Source organism: Leuresthes tenuis, unplaced genomic scaffold (genome assembly GCF_036924035.1).
Source record: "Leuresthes tenuis unplaced genomic scaffold, fLeuTen1.0.hap1 SCAF_21, whole genome shotgun sequence".
In the NCBI taxonomy this organism is placed as follows: Eukaryota; Metazoa; Chordata; class Actinopteri; order Atheriniformes; family Atherinopsidae; genus Leuresthes; species Leuresthes tenuis.
Window position 1 is genome coordinate 31,512,934 of NW_027325375.1, and position 24,202 is coordinate 31,537,135.

General features: G+C 44.8%; 1 protein-coding gene across 1 annotated transcript in view; it reads left to right on the forward strand.

Moving 5' to 3' along the window:
- Positions 1–24,202, forward strand: part of slco2b1 (solute carrier organic anion transporter family, member 2B1) — a 34,301-nt gene that overhangs the window by 200 nt on the left and 9,899 nt on the right. The window contains exons 2-10 of the mRNA XM_072374751.1: positions 5,726–5,850; positions 7,073–7,210; positions 8,289–8,451; positions 8,546–8,770; positions 13,146–13,244; positions 16,604–16,734; positions 21,056–21,146; positions 21,288–21,452; positions 21,538–21,727. Of these exons, the coding sequence (XP_072230852.1) occupies positions 5,761–5,850; positions 7,073–7,210; positions 8,289–8,451; positions 8,546–8,770; positions 13,146–13,244; positions 16,604–16,734; positions 21,056–21,146; positions 21,288–21,452; positions 21,538–21,727 (1,292 nt within the window). The 5' untranslated portion in view covers positions 5,726–5,760. The remainder of the gene's footprint in view (positions 1–5,725; positions 5,851–7,072; positions 7,211–8,288; positions 8,452–8,545; positions 8,771–13,145; positions 13,245–16,603; positions 16,735–21,055; positions 21,147–21,287; positions 21,453–21,537; positions 21,728–24,202) is intronic.

Sequence of the window (24,202 nt, forward strand, 5' to 3'; positions counted from 1 at the left end):
AGCCATGAAAGAAAGCTGCTGCTGGGTCTGAACACTGTCAGAATGGATTCAGCCTCAAACCGAAGCTTTTCACTCCTTCAACATTCATTGAACCACAGCCGAGCTTCTGGATGCTTTTACCCACAGAGAGACATCCAGTTGTTGCTGTTACATCACAGCTTTATACTGTGGAGGGTTGAGGAGCTCCACTCTGTAGTTTAAATGCAGATTTCTGTTCAGTTCAGTCTGATTTTTAACATCAGGTGGAGGAACTTGACCTTTGAACCCTTCAGGCAGAAAAAAGGCTCCTAACTCAAGGGATGAACCAGTGTTGTGTCGACACAGAACAGACAACTTAGCAAAGAAGCCATTTTAAACTGGATCTTTAGGCACTTTGTTACCAGCAGCCTGTCACAAAGACACATCATTTGTTCCCATTTCTTTAGCTGCATCTATGAAAAACAGCAAAGAAAACACAGTTTGACAGACAGAAAATAGGATTTCTGCAGCAACAAGGTGATTCCAAAGAGCTATTAGCTGAAAACTTGGCATATCTCAGCATGGTGTGCAGTGTGTCCTTAAAACATTTGAGGAAACTGGACAAGTGGAGGACAAAAGAAGAAGTGTCAGGCCTAAAAAACTATCTCCAGCAGATGAACAGGATCTGAAAGTGATGTCCTTAAGAAAGAGGAAAAAATCCAGCTGTGACCTGACAGGACCTGAGAGATGCATCTGGACCTTCAGCTGATCCATCTACTGTTGGCCCAAGCCTCATCAGAAATGGGCTCCATGGAAGGGTGGCTGTCAAGAAGCCGTTCTTAAGGAAGGGAAACAGGGAGAAAAGGCTGAGCTGTGCCAAATGACACAAGAAGTGGACTGAAAATCAGTGGCAACAGGTCTTATGGAGGGATGAATCCTCCCCAGAGCCCGGACCTCAACATTATTGAAGCAGTGTGGGATCATCTGACAGAGAACGGAACAAAAGGCAGCCCACATCCAAAGAAGAGCTTTGGGATGTCCTTCAAGAAGCCTGGAGAACTATTCCTGAAGACTCCTTAAAGAAATGACAGAAAGCTTGTCTCAGAGGGTTCAGGCTGTGTTGGAGAATAAAGGAGCTCAGACCAGAGATTCACTTTAAAGCTGCTGAGAACTGATAAAAAACTCTCAAGAAGCCTGGAGAACTATTCCTGAAGACTCCTTAAAGAAATGATGCCTGAAACTGTTTCAGCTCACAGTTCACAGCTGAAGGAATATGTGATTTTGAAACGCCGGCCTTCCCACCAGCCACAGGAATTCACAGCCTCTCTGTGTAAATTCCTCTGAGTGACACTCATCACTGAGTCAGAAACCCCACGATGCTAAAAGCCATGAAGGGACGCCGATAACTGAGTTAGAAATATAACGATGAAATAAAGCCGATAACTGAGTTAGAAATATAACGATGAAATAAAGCTGATAACTGAGTTAGAAATATAACGATGAAATAAAGCCGATAACTGAGTTAGAAATATAACGATGAAATAAACACGCCATGCAATCCTAACAGATAGCATTAAAAGCAGCCAGTGCTGTGCCTGTTACGGACACCTCAGCCGACCTGTTGCACGAGGAAAGAAGCTTTTCTGGCTGATTTAATGGGGATGTTTTTCAGGTTATCTGTCAGCAGCTTTTTTGGCCATGATCCAGGTGCTGCTTACAAAGCTGAGATTCTGCAGTTAAGTCCTCTGACCAGGAACTGATTTTCAGTCTTACTGCATCTCAACGTTGCTCTGAACCGAAAACAGAGCAGGAAAGTGTCCCAGGTGTGGGCAGGAAGCTGCTTTATGAGCGTCTTTTATGTTTCTGTAACTGATCCAACGTGTTTGCTCCTCTGGTTGGAAAGTGGACATAATGGTGTGATAAACAAGTCTAAAGTTTGCATGAATGAAATATCCAGGAACCGGAGTTTGTTGCATTGTGGGGTTTTGCTTCATTGTGGGGTTTTGCTTCATTGTGGGGTTTTGCTTCATTGTGGGGTTTTGCTTCATTGTGGGGTTTTGCATCATTGTGGGGTTTGTTGCATTGTGGGGTTTTGCTTCATTGTGGGGTTTTGCTTCATTGTGGGGTTTTGCTTCATTGTGGGGTTTTGCTTCATTGTGGGGTTTTGCATCATTGTGGGGTTTGTTGCATTGTGGGGTTTTGCTTCATTGTGGGGTTTTGCTTCATTGTGGGGTTTTGCTTCATTGTGGGGTTTTGCTTCATTGTGGGGTTTTGCTTCATTGTGGGGTTTTGCATCATTGTGGGGTTTGTTGCATTGTGGGGTTTTGCTTCATTGTGGGGTTTTGCTTCATTGTGGGGTTTTGCTGCATTGTGGGGTTTTGCTTCATTGTGGGGTTTTGCTTCATTGTGGGGTTTTGCTTCATTGTGGAGTTTAGCAGCATTGTGGGGTTTTGTTGCATTGTGGGGTTTTGCAGCATTGTGGGGTTTTGCAGCATTGTGGGGTTTTGCAGCATTGTGGGGTTTTGCAGCATTTGGGGGGTTTGCAGCATTGTGGGGTTTTGCAGCATTGTGGGGTTTGCTTCATTGTAGAATTTGTTGCATTGTGGGGTTTTGCAGCATTGTGGGGTTTTGCTTCATTGTGGGGTTTTGCTTCATTGTGGGGTTTTGCTTCATTGTGGGGTTTTGCTTCATTGTGGGGTTTTGCTTCATTGTGGGGTTTGCAGCATTGTGGGGTTTTGCTTCATTGTGGGGTTTGCAGCATTGTGGGGTTTTGCTTCATTGTGGGGTTTTGCTTCATTGTGGGGTTTTGCTTCATTGTGGAGTTTAGCAGCATTGTGGGGTTTTGTTGCATTGTGGGGTTTTGCAGCATTGTGGGGTTTTGCAGCATTGTGGGGTTTTGCAGCATTGTGGGGTTTTGCAGCATTTGGGGGGTTTGCAGCATTGTGGGGTTTTGCAGCATTGTGGGGTTTGCTTCATTGTAGAATTTGTTGCATTGTGGGGTTTTGCAGCATTGTGGGGTTTTGCTTCATTGTGGGGTTTTGCTTCATTGTGGGGTTTTGCTTCATTGTGGGGTTTTGCTTCATTGTGGGGTTTTGCTTCATTGTGGGGTTTTGCAGCATTGTGGGGTTTTGCTTCATTGTGGGGTTTTGCAGCATTGTGGGGTTTTGCAGCATTGTGGGGTTTTGCAGCATTGTGGGGTTTTGCAGCATTTTGGGGGTTTGCAGCATTGTGGGGTTTTGCAGCATTGTGGGGTTTGCTTCATTGTAGAGTTTGTTGCATTGTGGGGTTTTGCAGCATTGTGGGGTTTAGCAGCATTGTGGGGTTTTGCTTCATTGTGGAGTTTGTTGCATTGTGGGGTTTTGCAGCATTGTGGGGTTTGCAGCATTGTGGGGTTTTGCGGCATTGTGGAGTTTTGCAGCATTGTGGAGTTTTGCTTCATTGTGGGGTTTTGCAGCAATTTGGAGTTTTGCTTCATTGTGGATTTTTGCAGCATTGTGGGGTTTTGCTTCATTGTGGGGTTTTGCAGCATTGTGGGGTTTTGCTTCATTGTGGGGTTTTGCAGCATTGTGGGGTTTTGCAGCATTGTGGGGTTTTGCAGCATTGTGGGGTTTGCTTCATTGTAGAGTTTGTTGCATTGTGGGGTTTTGCAGCATTGTGGGGTTTAGCAGCATTGTGGGGTTTTGCTTCATTGTGGAGTTTGTTGCATTGTGGGGTTTTGCAGCATTGTGGGGTTTAGCAGCATTGTGGGGTTTTGCTTCATTGTGGGGTTTTGCAGCATTGTGGGGTTTTGCTTCATTGTGGGGTTTTGCAGCATTGTGGGGTTTTGCTTCATTGTGGGGTTTGCAGCATTGTGGGGTTTGCAGCATTGTGGGGTTTTGCTTCATTGTGGGGTTTTGCAGCATTGTGGGGTTTTGCTTCATTGTGGGGTTTTGCAGCATTGTGGGGTTTTGCAGCATTGTGGGGTTTTGCTTCATTGTGGGGTTTGCAGCATTGTGGGGTTTGCAGCATTGTGGGGTTTTGCAGCATTGTGGGGTTTAGCTGCATTGTGGGGGTTTGCAGCATTGTGGGGTTTTGCAGCATTGTGGGGTTTAGCTGCATTGTGGGGGTTTGCAGCATTGTGGGGTTTTGCTTCATTGTGGGGTTTTGCTTCATTGTGGGGTTTTGCAGCATTGTGGGGTTTTGCAGCATTGTGGGGTTTTGCTTCATTGTGGGGTTTAGCTGCATTGTGGGGGTTTGCAGCATTGTGGGGTTTTGCAGCATTGTGGGGTTTTGCAGCATTGTGGGGTTTTGCAGCATTGTGGGGTTTTGCAGCATTGTGGGGTTTAGCTGCATTGTGGGGGTTTGCAGCATTGTGGGGTTTTGCAGCATTGTGGGGTTTTGCAGCATTGTGGGGTTTTGCAGCATTGTGGGGGTTTGCAGCATTGTGGGGTTTTGCAGCATTGTGGGGTTTTGCAGCATTGTGGAGTTTTGCTTCATTGTGGATTTTTGCAGCATTGTGGAGTTTTGCTTCATTGTAGATTTTTGCAGCATTGTGGGGTTTTGCTTCATTGTGGGGTTTTGCTTCATTGTGGGGTTTTGCAGCATTGTGGGGGTTTGCTTCATTGTAGATTTTTGCAGCATTGTGGAGTTTTGCTTCATTGTAGATTTTTGCAGCATTGTGGGGTTTTGCTTCATTGTGGGGTTTTGCTTCATTGTGGGGTTTTGCAGCATTGTGGGGGTTTGCTTCATTGTAGATTTTTGCAGCATTGTGGAGTTTTGCAGCATTGTGGATTTTTGCAGCATTGTGGGGTTTTGCAGCATTGTGGGGTTTTGCTTCATTGTGGGGTTTAGCTGCATTGTGGGGGTTTGCAGCATTGTGGGGTTTTGCAGCATTGTGGGGTTTTGCAGCATTGTGGGGTTTTGCAGTATTGTGGGGTTTTGCAGCATTGTGGGGTTTAGCTGCATTGTGGGGGTTTGCAGCATTGTGGGGTTTTGCAGCATTGTGGGGTTTTGCAGCATTGTGGGGTTTTGCAGCATTGTGGGGGTTTGCAGCATTGTGGGGTTTTGCAGCATTGTGGGGTTTTGCAGCATTGTGGAGTTTTGCTTCATTGTAGATTTTTGCAGCATTGTGGAGTTTTGCAGCATTGTGGATTTTTGCAGCATTGTGGGGTTTTGCTTCATTGTGGAGTTTGTAGCATTGTGGGGTTTTGCAGCATTGTGGGGTTTTGCTAATAATTCTTTTGCACGGTATGGTACCACGGTGACGTAAATGGTTAAAACATTTCCTTTGTGAGGCTGGAAACTCCAGTTTCAGGCTTGCCTGACCTGTTTACTTGTGTGGGTTTTAGGTCAACACCCCTCAGCAGGATTCAGTGTGTTTGCTTTTTAACCAGATATGTGAGGTTTTGCTGTTGATACCCAAGAATCAAAGAGAAATCTGATCTGCGTCCCTACTGACAAATTTCCACATCTTTTGATGTTTTCTTTAGTTTTGGCTTCCATCCAAACCCCTGGACCTACTCATTTTAGCCTCTGCCTCCCTTTGTTTAACACACAGCACATGTGCTTGTTGTTTTGTGCACTCAGTGGTTCTGGAAATCTGCAGTGTTTGCAACACCAGTGTTTAAAATGAGCTGAACACTGTGTTCTGGGCTGGATTACCGGTCTTTTTTTATCAAAAAGAAAGTGTGTTGCAAGAGCAGAGGCTGAGCAGCAATGAGGAGGGAGTGGATGCTGACTTCTGCGTTCTGCTCCTCATCAGTTCCACATGTGTGTTTGTGCTGTACAGGTTCAGCTCTTCACTCTGTGTGGGCTACAAGGTAAATGATGGGGGCCAACGACGTCAACATGAACTCCGGGTTGGTGGGGTCACCGGCTCCTCCTCGGCCCCGAAGCTTCTTCAACAGCATCAAGGTCTGTTCTGCCTTCACAGACAGTGTTTCATGCTTTTTGACACTGACACTCAACAAAAATCCACTGCAGATAAATTCATTTTTATGTAGCAGCAAAGAAATCTCTTCAGTTTGTTTAAGAAGTCATACAAATCATTTTATTTTGGGCTTGTTAATGCACTTTATACTGGTTTAATAAGTCCAGCACGGGTTAAAACTCAGTAAATCCAGCCTCAGATCTCTATATCACACTGAGTCGTTATTTATGGAACAAAAACTGAGACGAAACACAGAAGCAGTGTGTGAAAAACTAAGTGAACCCTCACTGCTTCCACAGGAACTAAGAGAAGCAGCCAGGAGCTGCTGATCAATGCTCTGATTAATTGATCATCAGTCAGTGTGAGCAGCTCTATAAAAGCAGGAGTTCTGTCAGTTTAACACGATGCCAAGGAGGAAAGACACCAGCAATGATCTCAGAGAAGCAGCTGCTGCTGCCCATCAGTCTGGGAAGGGTTATAAGGCCATTTCCAGACTATCTGGAGTCCATCATTCTACAGAGAGAAAGATTATTCACAAGTGGAAAACATTCAGGACAGCTGTCAATCTTCCCAGGAGTGGACGTCCCAGCAAGGTCACCCCAAGGTGAAGAAGCCCAGAGCTACATCTCAGACTCTACGGGCCTCAGTTAGCATGCTAAAGGTTAAAGGTCACCCCAAGGTGAAGAAGCCCAGAGCTACATCTCAGACTCTACAGGCCTCAGTTAGCATGTTAAAGGTTAAAGGTCACCCCAAGGTGAAGAAGCCCAGAGCTACATCTCAGACTCTACAGGCCTCAGTTAGCATGCTAAAGGTTAAAGGTCACCCCAAGGTGAAGAAGCCCAGAGCTACATCTCAGACTCTACAGGCCTCAGTTAGCATGTTAAAGGTTAAAGGTCACCCCAAGGTGAAAAAGCCCAGAGCTACATCTCAGACTCTACGGGCCTCAGTTAGCATGTTAAAGGTTAAAGTTCATGACAGCACAGTTAGAAAAAGACTGAACAAGGATGGCTTGTTTGGAAGGGCTGCAGGAGAAAGCCTCTTCTCTCTAAAAAGAACATGGCAGCACAGCTTAGGTTTGCAAAGCTGCATCTGAACAAAGCACCTCACTGCTGCTGAAGCTGCTGGATCAGGGGTTCACTTAGTTCACTTAGTTTTTCCACGCTGATTCTTCTTCTTTTCACCCACTTTTTCTCCCTCTTTCTGCAGTTCTTCGTGTTCTGCCACAGTTTGCTGCAGCTGGCGCAGCTGCTGGTGTCGGGTTATATGAAGAGCTCCATTTCCACCATCGAGAGACGTTACGGCCTCTCCAGCCAGAAGTCGGGCTTCCTGGCGGCCTTCAACGAGGTCAGTTTAGTTGCTCTGAAACAAAGTGTTTGCAGTGAAGTCATCTTCATTCGCTGCTCTTCTCCAGATTGTTTCATTCCCTCACTTTCACTCTTTAGATCTTTATGATTATGAAAACAGGAACGCTGTGGTCCTGTCATCCTTCCCAAGTCTGACCAAGTCTGAAAGTGGAAAAGAAAAGCACAAAGCAGACAGATTGTATCATAAATCAGTGGGTTTCAGTCATTTCTTATATAAAGTGAAACAAACAGGAATTTCCCAGTTCTTAACTCCCTGGAATGCCTTTTTGTTGCCAGATGAATTCTGGAAAATCACGATGTTGACACAAAAAACAGACCTTGAAAATGTTTGTAACGCACTGAGGGTACGAGACATTAGAAGGTAAAAAGAACAATACAGCAGAGTCCCTGCAGGGTCTTAAATTCTGCAGATGTTTTCCAGCTTTTAAAGAATGAAACCTAGAATGAAACCTACTCATCAGTAGTTCCCTGTCATTGTTATAATATAATAATGATATATACAATATATAATGTCCTCCTCCTGAAGATGATCTTCATTTTGAGAGCAATAACCTGATCATGCTCGAGGAACATTTTGAAATGCAAAGATGCAAAAATTGAATGATTTGATCACAGTTTCCTCCAGTATAGCATTAGCTCATCAACACCGTCCCCACAGTCAAACATGGTGATGTTTCACTGACTCAAAGTGGCATTTCAGGCAGGAAAGAGAGGCAGCAAAGGGAAACCCTGAGATGAAACAGGACTGGCTTCAAGAAAACTCTGAAAGCAGAGCTGTAACCCTGAAAAAAAGTCTGGATCTGATCCCAGAACAGCATTTCTCTTGGGCCTTTTAAGCATCTACATGTGCCTCCCTCGTTAGATCATTTCCAAGACGGTTCCTTCAACAAAAAGCGTTAAAACTGTGGGAAAGTGTGTGGGGATTAATGAGAAGAAAGACCATGTGGAGCAGACGTTGTTTACATGTCAACCTAAGATGTAGAAACCAGAAAAAAGGGACTTTTCTTCAAAGAGGGCAAGAAGGACTCACACCCAGATGCTTGGATGTGTTTGCCTAGGTTGGGAACACCATCCTCATTGTGTTCGTGAGCTTCTTCGGAAGTCGTGTCCACCGCCCACGGTTTATCGGAGGCGGAGCTCTGCTTTCCTGCCTGGCCTCGCTGATGATGGCGATGCCGCACTTCCTCAGTGGAGCGTACGAATACACTGACCACCACAGCTGTGAGACTACACAAAGACACAAACACCTCCACTGAAAAGCTTATGTAACAAACACTAATATAAGCGTGTTTGTTGCCCTCTTCCTCCCCAACAGCCTCTGGTGGTATGAACTCAAGCCTTTGCGAGTCACTGGGCACCTCTGTCACCTCCTCCTCCAACCAGACGTGCCAGAAGCAGGAGAGCCCCGCCCAGCAGGTGGTCTACCCTCTGCTGCTTCTGGGTCAGCTGCTGCTGGGTATCGGGGCCGTTCCCATCCAGCCGTTCGGCATCTCATACATCGATGACTATGCCAGCAAGAAGAACTCGCCGCTGTACCTCGGTAGGAGGCAGGAAACCATGTTTTATTCACACACTTCATACCTGATGTGCAAAGTTTAAAGGTTTAAGATTAAAATTGAGATCAGATTTATTGTTATGTTCAGGGAATACAGGTTGGTACCTGTTGAACACACACAGGGTCACACGCTCATAGAGACAGATACCATTCACTGGAGCGGTGGTCAGCCAATCACAGCGCCCATAGGAGCCTTTAGGTGCCCAGAGCAGCCTTTAGGTGCCCATAGGAGTCTTCAGGTGCCGGTAGGTGCCTTTAGGTGCCTGTAGTTGCCCATAGGAGCCTTTAGGTGCCGGTTAATGCCTTTAGGTGCTGGTAGGTGCCCATAGGGGCCTTTAGGTGTCTTTAGGTGCCCGTTGGTGCCCATAGGAGCCTTTTGGTGCCCATAGGGGCCTTTAGGTGTCTTTAGGTGCCCGTTGGTGCCCATAGGAGCCTTTAGGTGCCGGTAGATGCCTTTAGGTGCCCATAGGAGCCTTTAGGTGCCGGTTAATGCCTTTAGGTGCTGGTAGGTGCCCATAGGGGCCTTTAGGTGTCTTTAGGTGCCCGTTGGTGCCCATAGGAGCCTTTTGGTGCCCATAGGTGCCTTTTGGTGCCCATAGGTGCCTTTAGGTGCTGGTAGGTGCCCATAGGAGCCATCAGAAGAGCGACTGCATGTGCAGTGTGAAAATGGTGTCCATTAGGGTGAGGATGGTGGTTCAATGAAGATGTAAAAGGTGTTTTGTAAAGTTTTTTCATATCTGGGTCTCGAACATAAACACTTAAAAGCAGTGAATGTGAACAACTTCCATCCCGACTCCATCTCCCTGAACATTTTTTAGCATTTTAACATAAACACTTGAGAATGATGTTTGCTTTGATGCTGAACTGATATTAGTTGTATTTCCTTTCTGCTGCTTGTAGAGGTGATAGTTTTGGGTCATTTGGCCACAGTCGCATTCAAGGCTGTGAAAAAACAACCTGTTTGGTCATTTTGACTGAAGGACGTGTTGAGAAATTCATGTCCTTTCAGCCTGGCTCTAAGATATGAGGCAACAGGTGTGACTGACCTCCCCAACAGGAAATACTGATAGTATGTATGTTATGTCAGTACACAGAGAAACAATAAAAAACTGTTTGGCTGCAGGGAGTGTCGGGCAGGGACAGGCAGTAAAATAAATTGTTGCTGTTGGTGAACCACTCAAAACTAATCTCACTGCCTGTTTTTGGCTGCAACAATTGAGCAAATCTGATACATTTCTGAAAGATTTTGCAGAATTATCCACATTATCTCTGTCCTCTGATGCACCAGCTTCAGTTTGATCTGTTAGACCAACGTTTCCAAAAACTTTATTTCTGCTATTTTAGATGTCCCATTTTCAGCCCTCAATTCTTTCTATATTTCCAGTAAAAGAGGAAGCAGCTGCAGTGATTTACTGAAACATGGCCATGAAGGCATGAAGATAAATACAGTAAATGAGGCAAAAACAATTCTAAGGTGCTTGGAAGTGAATATTTGGTCTGAGCTCCTTTGTTCTCTGAGGTTTGAATGGGTCAACAAGAGGAAATCTCCAGGAGAAGTAACCCCAGGAAGGGTCTGTCTCAACCGGTGAAGGGTGAAGGGACAGGAAGTGAGTCAGAAACATGAACAAACAAACTCTGTTGCACTAGTGACGGCCTTAGATTTCTGCAGAAAGACGGAGGGAAACACGAGAGACAGAATGATAGTGACGTGCAGCAACTGTCTAAATATAAAAGTCAGACAAGGAGAGTCGAGGGGAGGTGCCCAGTGAATATGAATAAAAGGAGGATAAAGCATTACAGTAGATTAGCCTCGAAAAGACATGCATTGACCAGTTTTTCTGCATCACTCTTGGACAGAAGAGTCCTAGTTTTGGTGATATTTTAAGTTGAAATAACTCAAAGGCTTCTCACAGTATTCCCAGAATGCTGCGTTATGAGAATTTATGGAAAGTGAACAGTATTCCTCCAAATATAGAACCATGACTGAGTCTAGTGTGAGAAGAGGAGTCATGTGACAGAAGTTGGTCTCAGACTGGTGTTACGGAGAAAGTCTGTTCATCACGATGCTATTCCACATGATGGTGTCAAAAGCAGCCCAAGAATAGTATTTTAAAGAGGTAGAAACACCATAACATTACGACTATCAGCCTAATATCATGTGCTCATGTTTTCTAAAAGACCAGTCAGGGCATCTGAAGGTTTCTGGTACCTGGAGTGTCTGATGTTTACCACCTGGGCAAAGTTGCCTTGGGAAAAATGATAAGAAGTCTGTTAATTGCCATCTGTGTAAGGGACTCGTGGGTATAAATCAGGACATTTTGAGAATAACATACTTCCCAGTAAGTTTGTCCAAGAATAGGCTCAAAGTTACACACATACCATGTCTGGGCTTTGTGCTCAGTGATGGGAACATGCAACATCTTCAAGGTCACTAAGAACAGGCAGATTCTACTTAACGAAGACCGTTAAGTACCCTGAGTAAGGCAGAGATTTTGGGGAATCCGGGCTTGATACATCTCTCCAGACTTGATGCATCATTCTGTAATTCTGATACGGACCTGGTTGACAATAAAGGTTTCTGTGTTCGACCAAGTCTGTGTCAGCAGAGTTCTTCCTGCATCAGAGGCTGTTTGAAGCCGACCACAAACCCTATACACCGCAAACTACAGCATCAGGATCTTTTGGGTCCTGTGGTTTGTGGGGTGATGTGTCTCCTGGATTGGGCTTATGTCCTAATCCTAACCCTCCCTAGCCCTAACCCTCCCTAACCCTACCCTTACCCTAACCCTGGCCCCACCTAGGGATGGACTCCAATCGGAGTAGGGATAGAGTTCCTTTTCCTAACCCTAACCCTCCCTAACCCTAACCCTCCCTAACCCTAAACCCTTCTAACCCTAAACCCTTCTAACCCTATCCCTCCCTAACCCTAACCCTCCCTAACCCTAAACCCTTCTAACCCTAAACCCTTCTAACGCTAACCTTCCCTAACCCTAACAATCCATAACCATAACCCTTCCTAACCCTAACCCTCCATAACCCTAACTCTGTCCCCGCCTAGGGATGGACTCCAATCGGAGTAGGGATAGAATTCTTTTTCCTAACCCTAACCTTCCCTAACCCTAACCCTCCCTAACCCTAAACACTTCGAACCCTAACCCAACCTAGCCCTAACGCTCCCTAACCCTAACGCTCCCTAACCCTACCCTTACCCTAACCCTGGCCCCGCCTAGGGTTGGACTCCAGTCGGAGTATGGACAGAGTTCCTTTTCCTAACCCTAACCCTCCCTAACCCTAACCCTCCCTAACCCTAACCCTCCCTAACCCTCCCTAACCCTAAACCCTTCTAACCCTAAACCCTTCTAACCCTAACCCTCCCTAACCCTAACAATCCATAACCATAACCCTTCCTAACCCTAACCCTCCATAACCCTAACTCTGTCCCCGCCTAGGGATGGACTCCAATCGGAGTGGGGATAGAGTTCCTTTTCCTAACCCTAACCTTCCCTAACCCTAACCCTCCCTAACCCTAAACACTTCTAACCCTAACCCACCCTAGCCCTAACCCTCCCATCAGATTAGGATGTAGGAAGTCCCTTCCTGAGCAGCTCACACTTCTCAGGTTGCTCCTGTGAGCCACTCATGTTGCCATTTGGGCCTCATAAATGTGGAGGTTGGTGACAAAAGTGACATCCGTTTGTGGCTTGTCTCTGCAATGATGGGGAGAAATACTTTTGATATTTTACAATGAGAGAAAAAGAACTGCTGAAACACCACAGAAGAAGAGCTGCGTAGTATTTTTTCCAGGAGCAGCGATGCTTAGAAAGAGGACAAAGTAGCGTTGGTGTGAAACTTGATGTGATCAGATTTACTATGTGAAGCAAGTCACTCATTAACTAAACTGATCAACTGAGATAAAATGTGCAATTTAAAGTTCATAAGAGCTCTGACTGTTTCAGTCAGTATCTCTGAATGCTTCTTTCATCGTTACACCAACAACTGCTGCTGCTTCTACGTTTATATTTCTATGTACATACATGAAGAAGAAGTGGTTTTCTTATTAGATTATGCAGAATTTAATGGGTTTATCTGCAGAAACACTTGGAAATAACATGAAAAATAGCATTTGTGTTACAAGTTAACAAATAAAAGGTCCATTCATTTAATTCTGTCATCTCATCTTAGTTCTCCAGTAAAAGCCAGTAAATGTTGTTTTATCAGAAGTTATTGATCATTAATTAGAATAAATTAGCTGAAAGGGAAATTTAAGGGACATTTAAAGGGTAAAGTTGAGATTCCAGCTGTTATAGTTAACCTTGAAAATGTAATTTCTGTTTCCACGTGTTTCACCGTCGTGTTCCAGGCATCCTGCTCGCCGTGACCTCCATCGGCCCAGCCTTCGGCTTCGTCACCGGCTCCCTCATGTTGCGTTTCTACGTCGACTTCGACAAGTTGCCCAAAGGTGAGGACGATGGTTTACAGCTGGACTGGGTCACTGTATGCTTACAGCAGCACATTTTCACACATTTAAAAAGAAAACGGAGGATTCTCTGATGTTTATGGAGGATTTGCACCAACATCACAGCAGTCACAAGCCTTTGGGTGGAGAAAGCATCAAATATGGCATCAAACGAGTTAAATTAAAGCTCACAAGGATCTTTGCAACCTGGTTTGGTTGGTTCAAAAGCTCAAACTAATTACAGATTAAAGTTTTTAGAACATGGGGTTCATGCCTCATCGATTTACTGGTGAAAATGCAGCTTGCTGTGCTTCATTTACCTTTTAAAGCTTTCTCATAAGGCTTTTATTCACACTTCAGCTGCTGCCGCAGCGGCTCAGTTGATGATTTTCAACATTCCCGAGGTGTCTGTGACAGTTGGTGTTGGTTGAGTCTTGTTGTGGCTGTTTTCTGACATCCAGCCAGTTGCTCCACCTGTTTATCACTCCAGCATCCAGCTTCTTTGCAGACTTGTTCAAACACAGACCTGTTCTGTAATAAAAAGGTGTTTGTGTGAAACTGGAAGGCCATTGTGTAAGCTATACAATCTATTGTGTATCTAATGAGTTGATTTATGAGCTGCATCTGGGAGAAACCATCTGCACATGCAGGGCTGAAGTGGTTCTCACTGTCAGACTGTCCCATTAATATGATCAGTTGTCCTTTGGCTTCGGTGGTCTGGCAAACGCGCTGCAGCTAATGTCATTCTGCTGTTTACCTTTAAACAAACAGATTCGGTTTCATTAGCTGCCTCACATGCTGTTTAAGATGGGCACACGACTTTAAAGTTGTAGACAGAGTGAAATCGGGAAGAGTTTCACCCTGATATTCATTCTCCCCAGATGTGGCGTCTTAAAGGCTGTAAAGGCTCTGCTTTTTATTCTCATGCCGTTGTCATAGTGACCTCTAAAACACCAACATGGTCCAGCTTGCTAACCTTCTTCAGGGAGTCAAACAGATGGACGTCCGAGGTCCTTTTCCACCAATAAGAATTCTCCACCTGGACTGAATTTTCCATCAGAGGAACTCCTTTTATTGGAAACTTACTGAAGCGAATCCATTCATAACACAGGAGATGGTTTCATTTGGCCCACAAAGGAAGAACCTGATCATCAAAGAGACCAATGTGATACCAAACCTTTGGTATCACCCTATCTTTGGGTGAGTTGGACTTCGATCCGTCTGCTCTGACTCCCTGAAGCAGTCACCATGACTACAGCATGGAAATCATTTTAAATCACTCTGTTAAAGGATGGAGCTGCTCTGATATTCAAGCCTTTCTCATATCTCATGGTTATGTTTAACATTTTTCTGACTCTTTACTCGTGTTTCGTCCAATTTCTGTCGTTCGGTGCAGCTTTCAGCGTCTTTACTGTGAAAATAAAAGCGTTCGGTTCAGTTGGACCGAACAGAAGGAGGAGAAACTAACTGCTTTATGGAAACAGCACGAAAGTCTCTGTGACCTTTCATCTGAACTGAAAAACGCAGCTGTGGCTGAAAGCTGCTTATCGCTCGACTTCATTGTTGCTGACACATTCCCACCAGGTGCATGATGGGAAATAATCTCAGAAAAATCAAGTTGCAGTCTTAGAAATAGTGACCCTGTAAGATCTTTACTCTGTGACTTAAAACTTTGTCTTTATGTGAGAGAAGGAGTCAGGAGTTAGTCCATGTTGGGGAGGGAATATTTAGATGCAGGACTCTGCTTCATGAAGTTAATCCTGTTCATGCTTCATGAAAAACATCCGACTTCTGGCTTGTGACATCATGCGTGATGTTTGAGAACCTGAACTTTGACCTTCAAAGTGAGGACACTTTGGGTAATGAGGACATCATCTTCAGGTCCTTAAACATCTGCCTGAGGTCTGGGATTAAAGGCTTCGTGCTCAAAGTAATTTTCTTTAACTTTGATCTTATTTGATACTTTGATATAGAAGCTATAAAAGTTACTTTGATACTTTAAAATGCAGGAATAGGAACAAGCCAAGATACCACAAGTACTGCATCATAAGCCCTCGTTTGTGCCTTTGTGGGGCTGTTAAAGATTATCCTGAGATCGTCTTTATTGTCCATATAAACCTGTATTTATGGCTCATTTTATGGCATCTTTATTTGCTGATGTTGAAATCTAGTTTTTCAGTCAGAAGTTGATTTAATTTACTGATAATTATTTTGTCACGTTTGAATATCTGTAAGCTTTTAGTTTAATAGCGTAACATATTTTAAACAATTCTGGAAACTTCCTGCAGTTTCCAGGGGGCTCTTATTTTTAAAATCTGGCTTACGAGTACTTCCTGTGAGTTTTTACGGGATCTCGGACTTCAGATTAGACTTGAATTCCACAGAATTCATGGTTTTATTCCCCCTGAGATCAGAGATGACACAGCATGCATCATGCAGGATGCAGCCAGGATGGAAAATGGTGGCAAGCAGCATCACTGCTGAGCAGGCGAGAATCAGAGCCTCAAACAGAAGAATCTTCTTCTGGATTCTCATTTATCTGCCGTGTGTTTGACAGTTTTTACGGCAGATTAAAGAGACCCTTCACCTCCAAATCAGAGGGAATTATCAGTCTCAGAGAAAACACTGAAGACGCTTTGGTCCGATGTATAAACTGAGCATCAAAGTGGTTCAAAACAAGAAAACAAATCCTGGAACTTGAGATAGTGTAGAAACCACTAAAGTTATAAAAGTACGGCGGTTTTTAATGTTGGTGCCTTAAACACTGAGTTTCTCACTTGTTTCAGCTACATTTTGATGCTGTTTTTGGGAAGTTTCTGCAGTTGTTTTGCTGTAAGATGCTCTGCCACCACAGGGTTGTTGATCTGTTCTTACGCTGCTGAATGAAAGGCCTTCATCCTTAATGAGCTGGTGTTTTTCCACTGCTGTGCGTGGAAGTGTTTCGTTGTTCCTTCTTTCATCAGAAGGGCCTCTGGTTGGAGACAACATCCCAGCCCCTGACTTCAGCTGCTCTTATTTACGCTGAGTCAGTTCTGCAGCTGTCAGAAAGCAAAGAACTGGGTTTTATTAGCCTGATAAGTGGCTTCGACCACAAAAACAACAAGAGTCCTGATCTCCACATCAGAAGTTACATGAAGAGACATGAAGAGATTATGTAATCACTCGTGAAATCTCCTCCATGTTCCCAACAAGCTCCGACAGGTTCAGGTTTTGGAGGCTTAAAGTTTCCAGAGGAGTTTGTCTCAGGGATGAAGGATGTTTCCGTGCATGTGATGCTTCCAGGAGGCCATAAGGAGGCGCTGTTTCCTCCACAATAGCTTCATTGTGATATCAGACTAATATCGTCCATGTTGTGTTTCCAGAACAGATCAAGCTGGGCCCCAAAGACCTGCGCTGGGTGGGAGCCTGGTGGCTCGGCTTCCTGGTGGCCTCCTGCCTCCTCTTCCTCGCTGCTCTGCCGTACCTCTTCTTCCCCAGAGAGATGCCCAAAGAGGTGAGGCTCAGGAGTCGGTGTGTTTCAGGTAAAACGGGCCAAGGACAGCGGCGGAGAATGAATTTGAACCCATCTCAGACGGGTTTGGACGGGTCTCACTTGCTTTAAGCCCTCACTGAGCGTTCAGGAACTGATGTCGTCAGAAATCAGCTGACCAACAGCTTCTTGTTGTGGGCTGTTCTCATGACGCTGAATGGCAGCTCTGAACCGCAGGTTCTGCTACAGAACCAAACAGAACCTGGAACCTGCAGGATGTGGTTTGTGTTGCTGAAAGAGTGTTTTCTGGAAGGCAGAACCTGTGGTTCTGCTTTACTGGAGCATCGTTTCACCTCCAAACCACCTCCCAGAAGCTGGTTTCTGAGCTGAGAACAAGTTGCATGGGTCTGGTCCTCGTGTCTCGGGTCCAGTGGAGGGATCTCCGCTTTAGTGTTGGAAAAGACTTCTCAGCTTCAACCTTTGACTCTCTTTTCCATCTCAATCAGTGTTCCGATTCAATGTACTGAACCAAAAAACCTTTGAGCCTTAAAGGTTTAAAGCCAAGGAAATCATCCTTAAAGTTTAAGGGTAGGTGCCCATAGGAGCCTTTAGGTGCTGGTAGGTGCCCATAGGAGGTGCCGGTAGGTGCCCATAGGAGCCTTTAGGTGCTGGTAGGTGCCCATAGGAGCCTTTAGGTGCCGGTAGGTGCCCATAGGAGGTGCCGGTAGGTGCCCATAGGGGCCTTTAGGTGCTGGTAGGTGCCCATAGGAGGTGCCGGTAGGTGCCCATAGGAGCCTTTAGGTGCTGGTAGGTGCCCATAGGAGCCTTTAGGTGCCGGTAGGTGCCCATAGGAGCCCTTAGGTGCCGGTAGGTGCCCATAGGAGCCTTTAGGTGCACGCCAGGTGCCCATAGGAGCCTTTAGGTGCCGGTAGGTGCCCATAGGAGGTGCCGGTTGGTGCCCATAGGAGCCTTTAGGTGCTGGTAGGTGCCCATAGGAGGGGCCGGTTGGTGCCCATAGGAGGGGCCGGTTGGTGCCGGCAGGTGCCTTAGATTTCTGCAGGGAATTTGATTTGAAACCACAGAACAGTTTTGATGTGGTTGAGATGGAAAAAGGAGGCGGGAGCAGGAATGAGGCATCAGTTAGTCGGGGTAACTGGTATGTGGCCGACGTGTCGAGGCAGATTTCACTGACTTGGTGGCCTGAGTGACAAAGACTTTCCTGACTAACCTACTTAATCTGGTGTGAACATACAGGCCGTGAACTCCAGAGGAGGCAGAGGCAGACCGGCTGACCGATCTGTTTTCAGATAAAAGTGACAGAAAGTGATCAGATCCATGAAAAAAATGATCAGATCCATGAAAAAAATGATCAGATCCATGAAAAAAATGATCAGATCCATGAAAAAAATGATCAGATCCATGAAAAAGACTTTGACCTCGTTGCTGTTATCGTGTCACAGCTGGTTGAGTTCAAATGGCTTCGTTTGCTTTGGCTCCGTTCCAGAAACAAAGAGAAAGTTCAGCTGCGTTCGTGTTTGTTCGGTTCAATGAGACGCAGCGATTGCTCAACAGCGTTTCTTCTGAGCCAGAAACCAATGGGAGTCAAAGCCCCCCCCCCCATGAAATATCACGTTGTGAAACGAGCACTTGACATAGTTTGTGAAAAGTTTGAGCCAGAAGCTGGGATGTTTCAGGGCTGTTGTTTTTACAGGAGTTCATCAGGAGTTCTGACTCTTATTGGATTATTTTCTCTTTATGTAACATGAGTTTTTATAAGATACCAGAAGCAGAGATTAGAAAAGGCCTGTTTCACATCTTCTGCATGAACTAATCTGGTGTGACGTTCAGAGGCCTTTTTCTAACTGTGCTGCCGTGAACTTTAACATTTAACACGCTAACTGGGGTTTTTCACTCACTGCTTCTGCGTTTTCTCTCAGTTTTTGTTCAGTAAATAATGTGAAAACGTGTTGCTGTTGATGTTCTTCGTCCATCTGAACTTCTGCTACTAAATCTAGGCTAAAAACATATTTATTTCAGATGGCCTTTAATACCCAGTAGAATGGTGACACTTTTATATTATCTTATTCAATTTGGCTGTATTTTATTGCGTTTTACTGTTATTTTATTGTTTTTTTTACTTATTCTTTTCTTTATTTATTATCTGCTGTAAAGCACTTTGGTACCGAAATGGATTGTTGTAAAGGGCTGTAGAAATAAATTACATTTATTTACATTTACAGACCGTAAAGACGAGTTTTTATCTGCTGTTTGCTTTAAGGTGATCTGTAAAAGAAGAGAGTTCAGGCTAAAACCAGCTCATGTAACAGACTCATCCCAGAAATGTGTTCATGCCTGATTTTGAGCACTCATCTGTGCTCACAGATCCCAATCAAAGTGATTTGAGGCTTTCATTTTGAGTTTTTGGTGTGTTTGTCTGCATCGTGTCAGGAAATAAATGTTTGCAGCTGTGGATTTTGAACGTTAAGTTGAGCTCGGCTTCCTGCAGCAGGGAAATAAAGCTTATTGGGAAACTCTTTGGCTTCCTTCATCTGCAGTGAAAGCCTTCTGAGGCTGACTCAACATTCTTCTGAGTCATCTGCAGTGATTTAAACTTCCAGGGAAAGACAGCAGATAATCTAATAAACAGAACATCGTGCACATAAAGCAGCTTGTTTAATATTTATCTCCTTTAAGGATCCAAAAGTGAGGCGTTTAAACAGAGATGAAGTGAAGCTTAAACTAAATGAACCCCACAGACGACTTCTCCATGTTTACGGCTGCTTAGTTTTAAAAGTGTCGACTTTCCTTTCTTTATTTGGAAAATAGCTGAGTTTATTTCTGAGGAACACTTTCCAGTTGGTGAAGAAGCAGCTTCTCAGGTCGCTGCGATGCGTGCACAGTTTAAGGTTCATGAGCGTGCACAGTACGATGGAGCAAGACTCAGTGCACGAGCCTGTTCACTGGAGGGAAAACTCATTCATAAAGAAGGGCTCAGGAGGGTCACATCTGTGGGGGGGTGGATGTTATTCACGTTGGGTTTTCCTTCAGGTAACAGCACCTGGTGCCAGGTTCGTTTTACTGGGCCGAGTCGAGCCGAACATGAGCCGTCTGCAGACTGCAGGCCGCTGATTGGCCGGGGAGTGACATCACCGGATGAGTCATGAATTAAAACAGCAACTGTGCGAGTTTATTGTTCCTGTGATCATCATCCAGGTAAACGGCTGCAGAGCCGCAGGCAATGACGTCACAGTGTAGTAAAGTGAGAGATGCCCAAAAGCATCCCGCTGGTCAGGAGGTGTACAGAGAACAAGTTGACTTTTATTAACTAGACAAACGTAGCCTTTTAACAAAGGGAAAATGGGGTGTTGCTCTTCCCATAGCTCATAAAAACATACCCCCTTCCAACCCGACTGAACAAATCCCAACAGACATATATATTCTGATAGGCCTCCTCTCCAGTTCAAATGAGCCTATCAGAGCAGATCTGGGGATAAGAGGATCGATCATTAACAATGAAATCATACAGATCTTAATTTGTTTGTGCCAACAAATACAAATTAACTCCTGCAAAATAAAGAAAGAAAATATAGTGCATTCAAGACTAATCCACAAAATGTACAACATAAATAATCCAACTTAATTAACTGAAAATATTTCCACCCATTTTGTCCACCAATCACAACAATCCCCGCCTCTTTCTGGTCTCCATAAAGGGAGACCTATAAAGGCGAGCTCCCTCTTTGAGCCCAGATGCACACAGGACTGGAGAGACCAAGTGACAAATCACATTGTTTCACATTTACAATCTGACCCAGCATACAGTGAGAAGGTTAGCACTTCCTCACACACAGCCTGTCCTGTCCAGGTGTAACTGTGCTCCAGACCACGGAGCTGGAAGCTTCAGGTGTGACCCCAAAGCTCCTCTTTCCCTCTTTTCTTTAACATATAAAGTGTTTTCACTCTGGTTAAGTTCGCAGAATTTTAGATACTGTGAAAGAATCACGTCTCACTGTCTTTGGCCCTAAAATATCACGGAAACGGCACCTTTACCTGATGTTTGAAGCCCTGAACGCTGCATCACAGATCATTTTATCTGGGAGCTCATAGTGCTGCTGTTACACAGTCCAGCTTTAGCCTCCTGCTGGAATGCAGATGAAGGGATGGATCCAAATCTCCGCCTCCTGTTTGCCTTCAATGCTTTTAATTGCTTTGGATTAAAGTCTCTGTTGCATCTCTCAGATACGTCACCAACACCGTGAACATTATCTAAGGTTTGTGAACGTCTCCGGCATGAAGGAGCCTCCCTGAAGCCCGCAGCTGATGTTTTCTCTCCATCTTTGTGCAGGACGGCGCAGACGATGCGGAGTCCGCAGCAGACAGAAAGCAGCAGGAAGCCGATCCGCTGCAGGAACTCTCCGTGCTTCAGTTCCTCAAAAGTAAGTCTCCCTTCTGCCTGCTTCCTGCCAGCCGGAACATCTTAACCTGGACCGGGTTATGGTTCTGCCGCTGCCCTTCGGCGTCCTTGGGCTGGATGCATGTATAAGGTGTGCATCAGACTGACCGGCGCTGTGCCTCAGGTTTTCCGCGCATCGTGCTGCGGACGCTGCGGAGTCCAGTCTTCCTGCTGGTGGTTCTGGCGCAGGTGAACCTGGCGGCGCTGCTGTCCGGCCTCGCCACCTTCATGGCCAAGTTCATCGAGAGACAGTTCAACCAGACGGTGTCCTTCTCCACGATGATGATAGGTGAGACGGACCTGCCTCTGGCGGTGATGCTGCATCATATCAAAGTGTCGGTGAGGGTCAGACTGAAGTGTTGCTGCCCCTTCAGGCGGAGTCGGGATCCCGCTGGCGGTGCTGGGAATCGTCCTGGGTGGAGCCATGATGCGGAGGTTTAATCTGTCGGTGCGCGGTGCCAGCAAGCTGTGTGCAGGCGCCATCCTGCTCTGCCTGTTCTCCGCCCTGCCTCTGGTGTTCATTGGCTGCCCCACCCAGAAGGTGGATGGGGTCTTCCCCCCCAGGTAGGAGCCTAATGTGAGCCCATCCGACCGCTGTCAGGGAGAATATTCTCCACCTGGTGTTTCACTAAGCAGCCACCTCTAAACATGACCCCCACTGGGAGCTAAGAGCCTGATGTAGAAAAACGCAGAAGGTTCAGCTTATTTCATGTTGAGGTTCTGGATGAAAGGTTTCAGTAAACTGTTCCAGAAACCTTCAGGCTTCAGAAGAATCATTTATAAAAGCCAGAGTTCAATGAAGAGCAACAGAGGAGCCTTTAGCCCAGAGATGAACTGAAGAGGATTTCACCAGTGACAGGAAACTCATTTCAGGAGAGTAAGAGCTGAATGTACAGAAGAAGAAGGGAAACTAAAGTCCCGCTGACAGAGAACTTCTGTAACCAGAAACATCTCAGAATGATGTGATGGTGCAGTCAGATCCAACAGTTCTGCAGCTTTCTGTAACCTTTAAAGTGTCCTGATCAATAGTTCTGCAGCTTTCTGAAACCTTTAAAGTGTCCTGATCAATAGTTCTGCAGCTTTCTGAAACCTTTAAAGTGTCCTGATCAACAGTTCTGCAGCTTTCTGAAACCTTTAAAGTGTCCTGATCAACAGTTCTGCAGCTTTCTGAAACCTTTAAAGTGTCCTGATCAATAGTTCTGCAGCTTTCTGAAACCTTTAAAGTGTCCTGATCAATAGTTCTGCAGCTTTCTGAAACCTTTAAAGTGTCCTGATCAACAGTTCTGCAGCTTTCTGAAACCTTTAAAGTGTCCTGATCAATAGTTCTGCAGCTTTCTGAAACCTTTAAAGTGTCCTGATCAATAGTTCTGCAGCTTTCTGAAACCTTTAAAGTGTCCTGATCAATAGTTCTGGAGCTTTCTGTAACCTTTAAAGTGTCCTGATCAACAGTTCTGCAGCTTTCTGAAACCTTTAAAGTGTCCTGATCAACAGTTCTGCAGCTTTCTGAAACCTTTAAAGTGTCCTGATCAACAGTTCTGCAGCTTTCTGAAACCTTTAAAGTGTCCTGATCAACAGTTCTGCAGCTTTCTGTAACCTTTAAAGTGTCCTGATCAACAGTTCTGCAGCTTTCTGAAACCTTTAAAGTGTCCTGATCAATAGTTCTGCAGCTTTCTGAAACCTTTAAAGTGTCCTGATCAACAGTTCTGCAGCTTTCTGAAACCTTTAAAGTGTCCTGATCAATAGTTCTGCAGCTTTCTGTAACCTTTAAAGTGTCCTGATCAACAGTTCTGCAGCTTTCTGAAACCTTTAAAGTGTCCTGATCAACAGTTCTGCAGCTTTCTGAAACCTTTAAAGTGTCCTGATCAACAGTTCTGCAGCTTTCTGTAACCTTTAAAGTGTCCTGATCAATAGTTCTGCAGCTTTCTGAAACCTTTAAAGTGTCCTGATCAATAGTTCTGCAGCTTTCTGAAACCTTTAAAGTGTCCTGATCAATAGTTCTGCAGCTTTCTGAAACCTTTAAAGTGTCCTGATCAATAGTTCTGCAGCTTTCTGGAACCTTTAAAGTGTCCTGATCAACAGTTCTGCAGCTTTCTGGAACCTTTAAAGTGTCCTGATCAATAGTTCTACAGCTTTCTGAAACCTTTAAAGTGTCCTGATCAATAGTTCTGCAGCTTTCTGGAACCTTTAAAGTGTCCTGATCAACAGTTCTGCAGCTTTCTGGAACCTTTAAAGTGTCCTGATCAATAGTTCTACAGCTTTCTGAAACCTTTAAAGTGTCCTGATCAACAGTTCTGCAGCTTTCTGAAACCTTTAAAGTGTCCTGATCAATAGTTCTGCAGCTTTCTGAAACCTTTAAAGTGTCCTGATCAATAGTTCTGCAGCTTTCTGAAACCTTTAAAGTGTCCTGATCAATAGTTCTGCAGCTTTCTGAAACCTTTAAAGTGTCCTGATCAACAGTTCTGCAGCTTTCTGTAACCTTTAAAGTGTCCTGATCAATAGTTCTGCAGCTTTCTGAAACCTTTAAAGTGTCCTGATCAATAGTTCTGCAGCTTTCTGAAACCTTTAAAGTGTCCTGATCAATAGTTCTGCAGCTTTCTGAAACCTTTAAAGTGTCCTGATCAACAGTTCTGCAGCTTTCTGAAACCTTTAAAGTGTCCTGATCAACAGTTCTGTAGCTTTCTGAAACCTTTAAAGTGTCCTGATCAACAGTTCTGCAGCTTTCTGAAACCTTTAAAGTGTCCTGATCAATAGTTCTGCAGCTTTCTGAAACCTTTAAAGTGTCCTGATCAACAGTTCTGCAGCTTTCTGAAACCTTTAAAGTGTCCTGATCAATAGTTCTGCAGCTTTCTGAAACCTTTAAAGTGTCCTGATCAACAGTTTTGCAGCTTTCTGAAGCTCTTTCAGTTTTTCTTTGGACATTTTCTGCTTTTTCCCTCATCTTCAGTCCTTGTTCCTGAGCATTTTCAGAGTTTTTTTCTTTGTTCAGCCACTTAACTCTGACCTTTGACCCATTCAGGCAGGAAAAAGGCTCCTAACTCA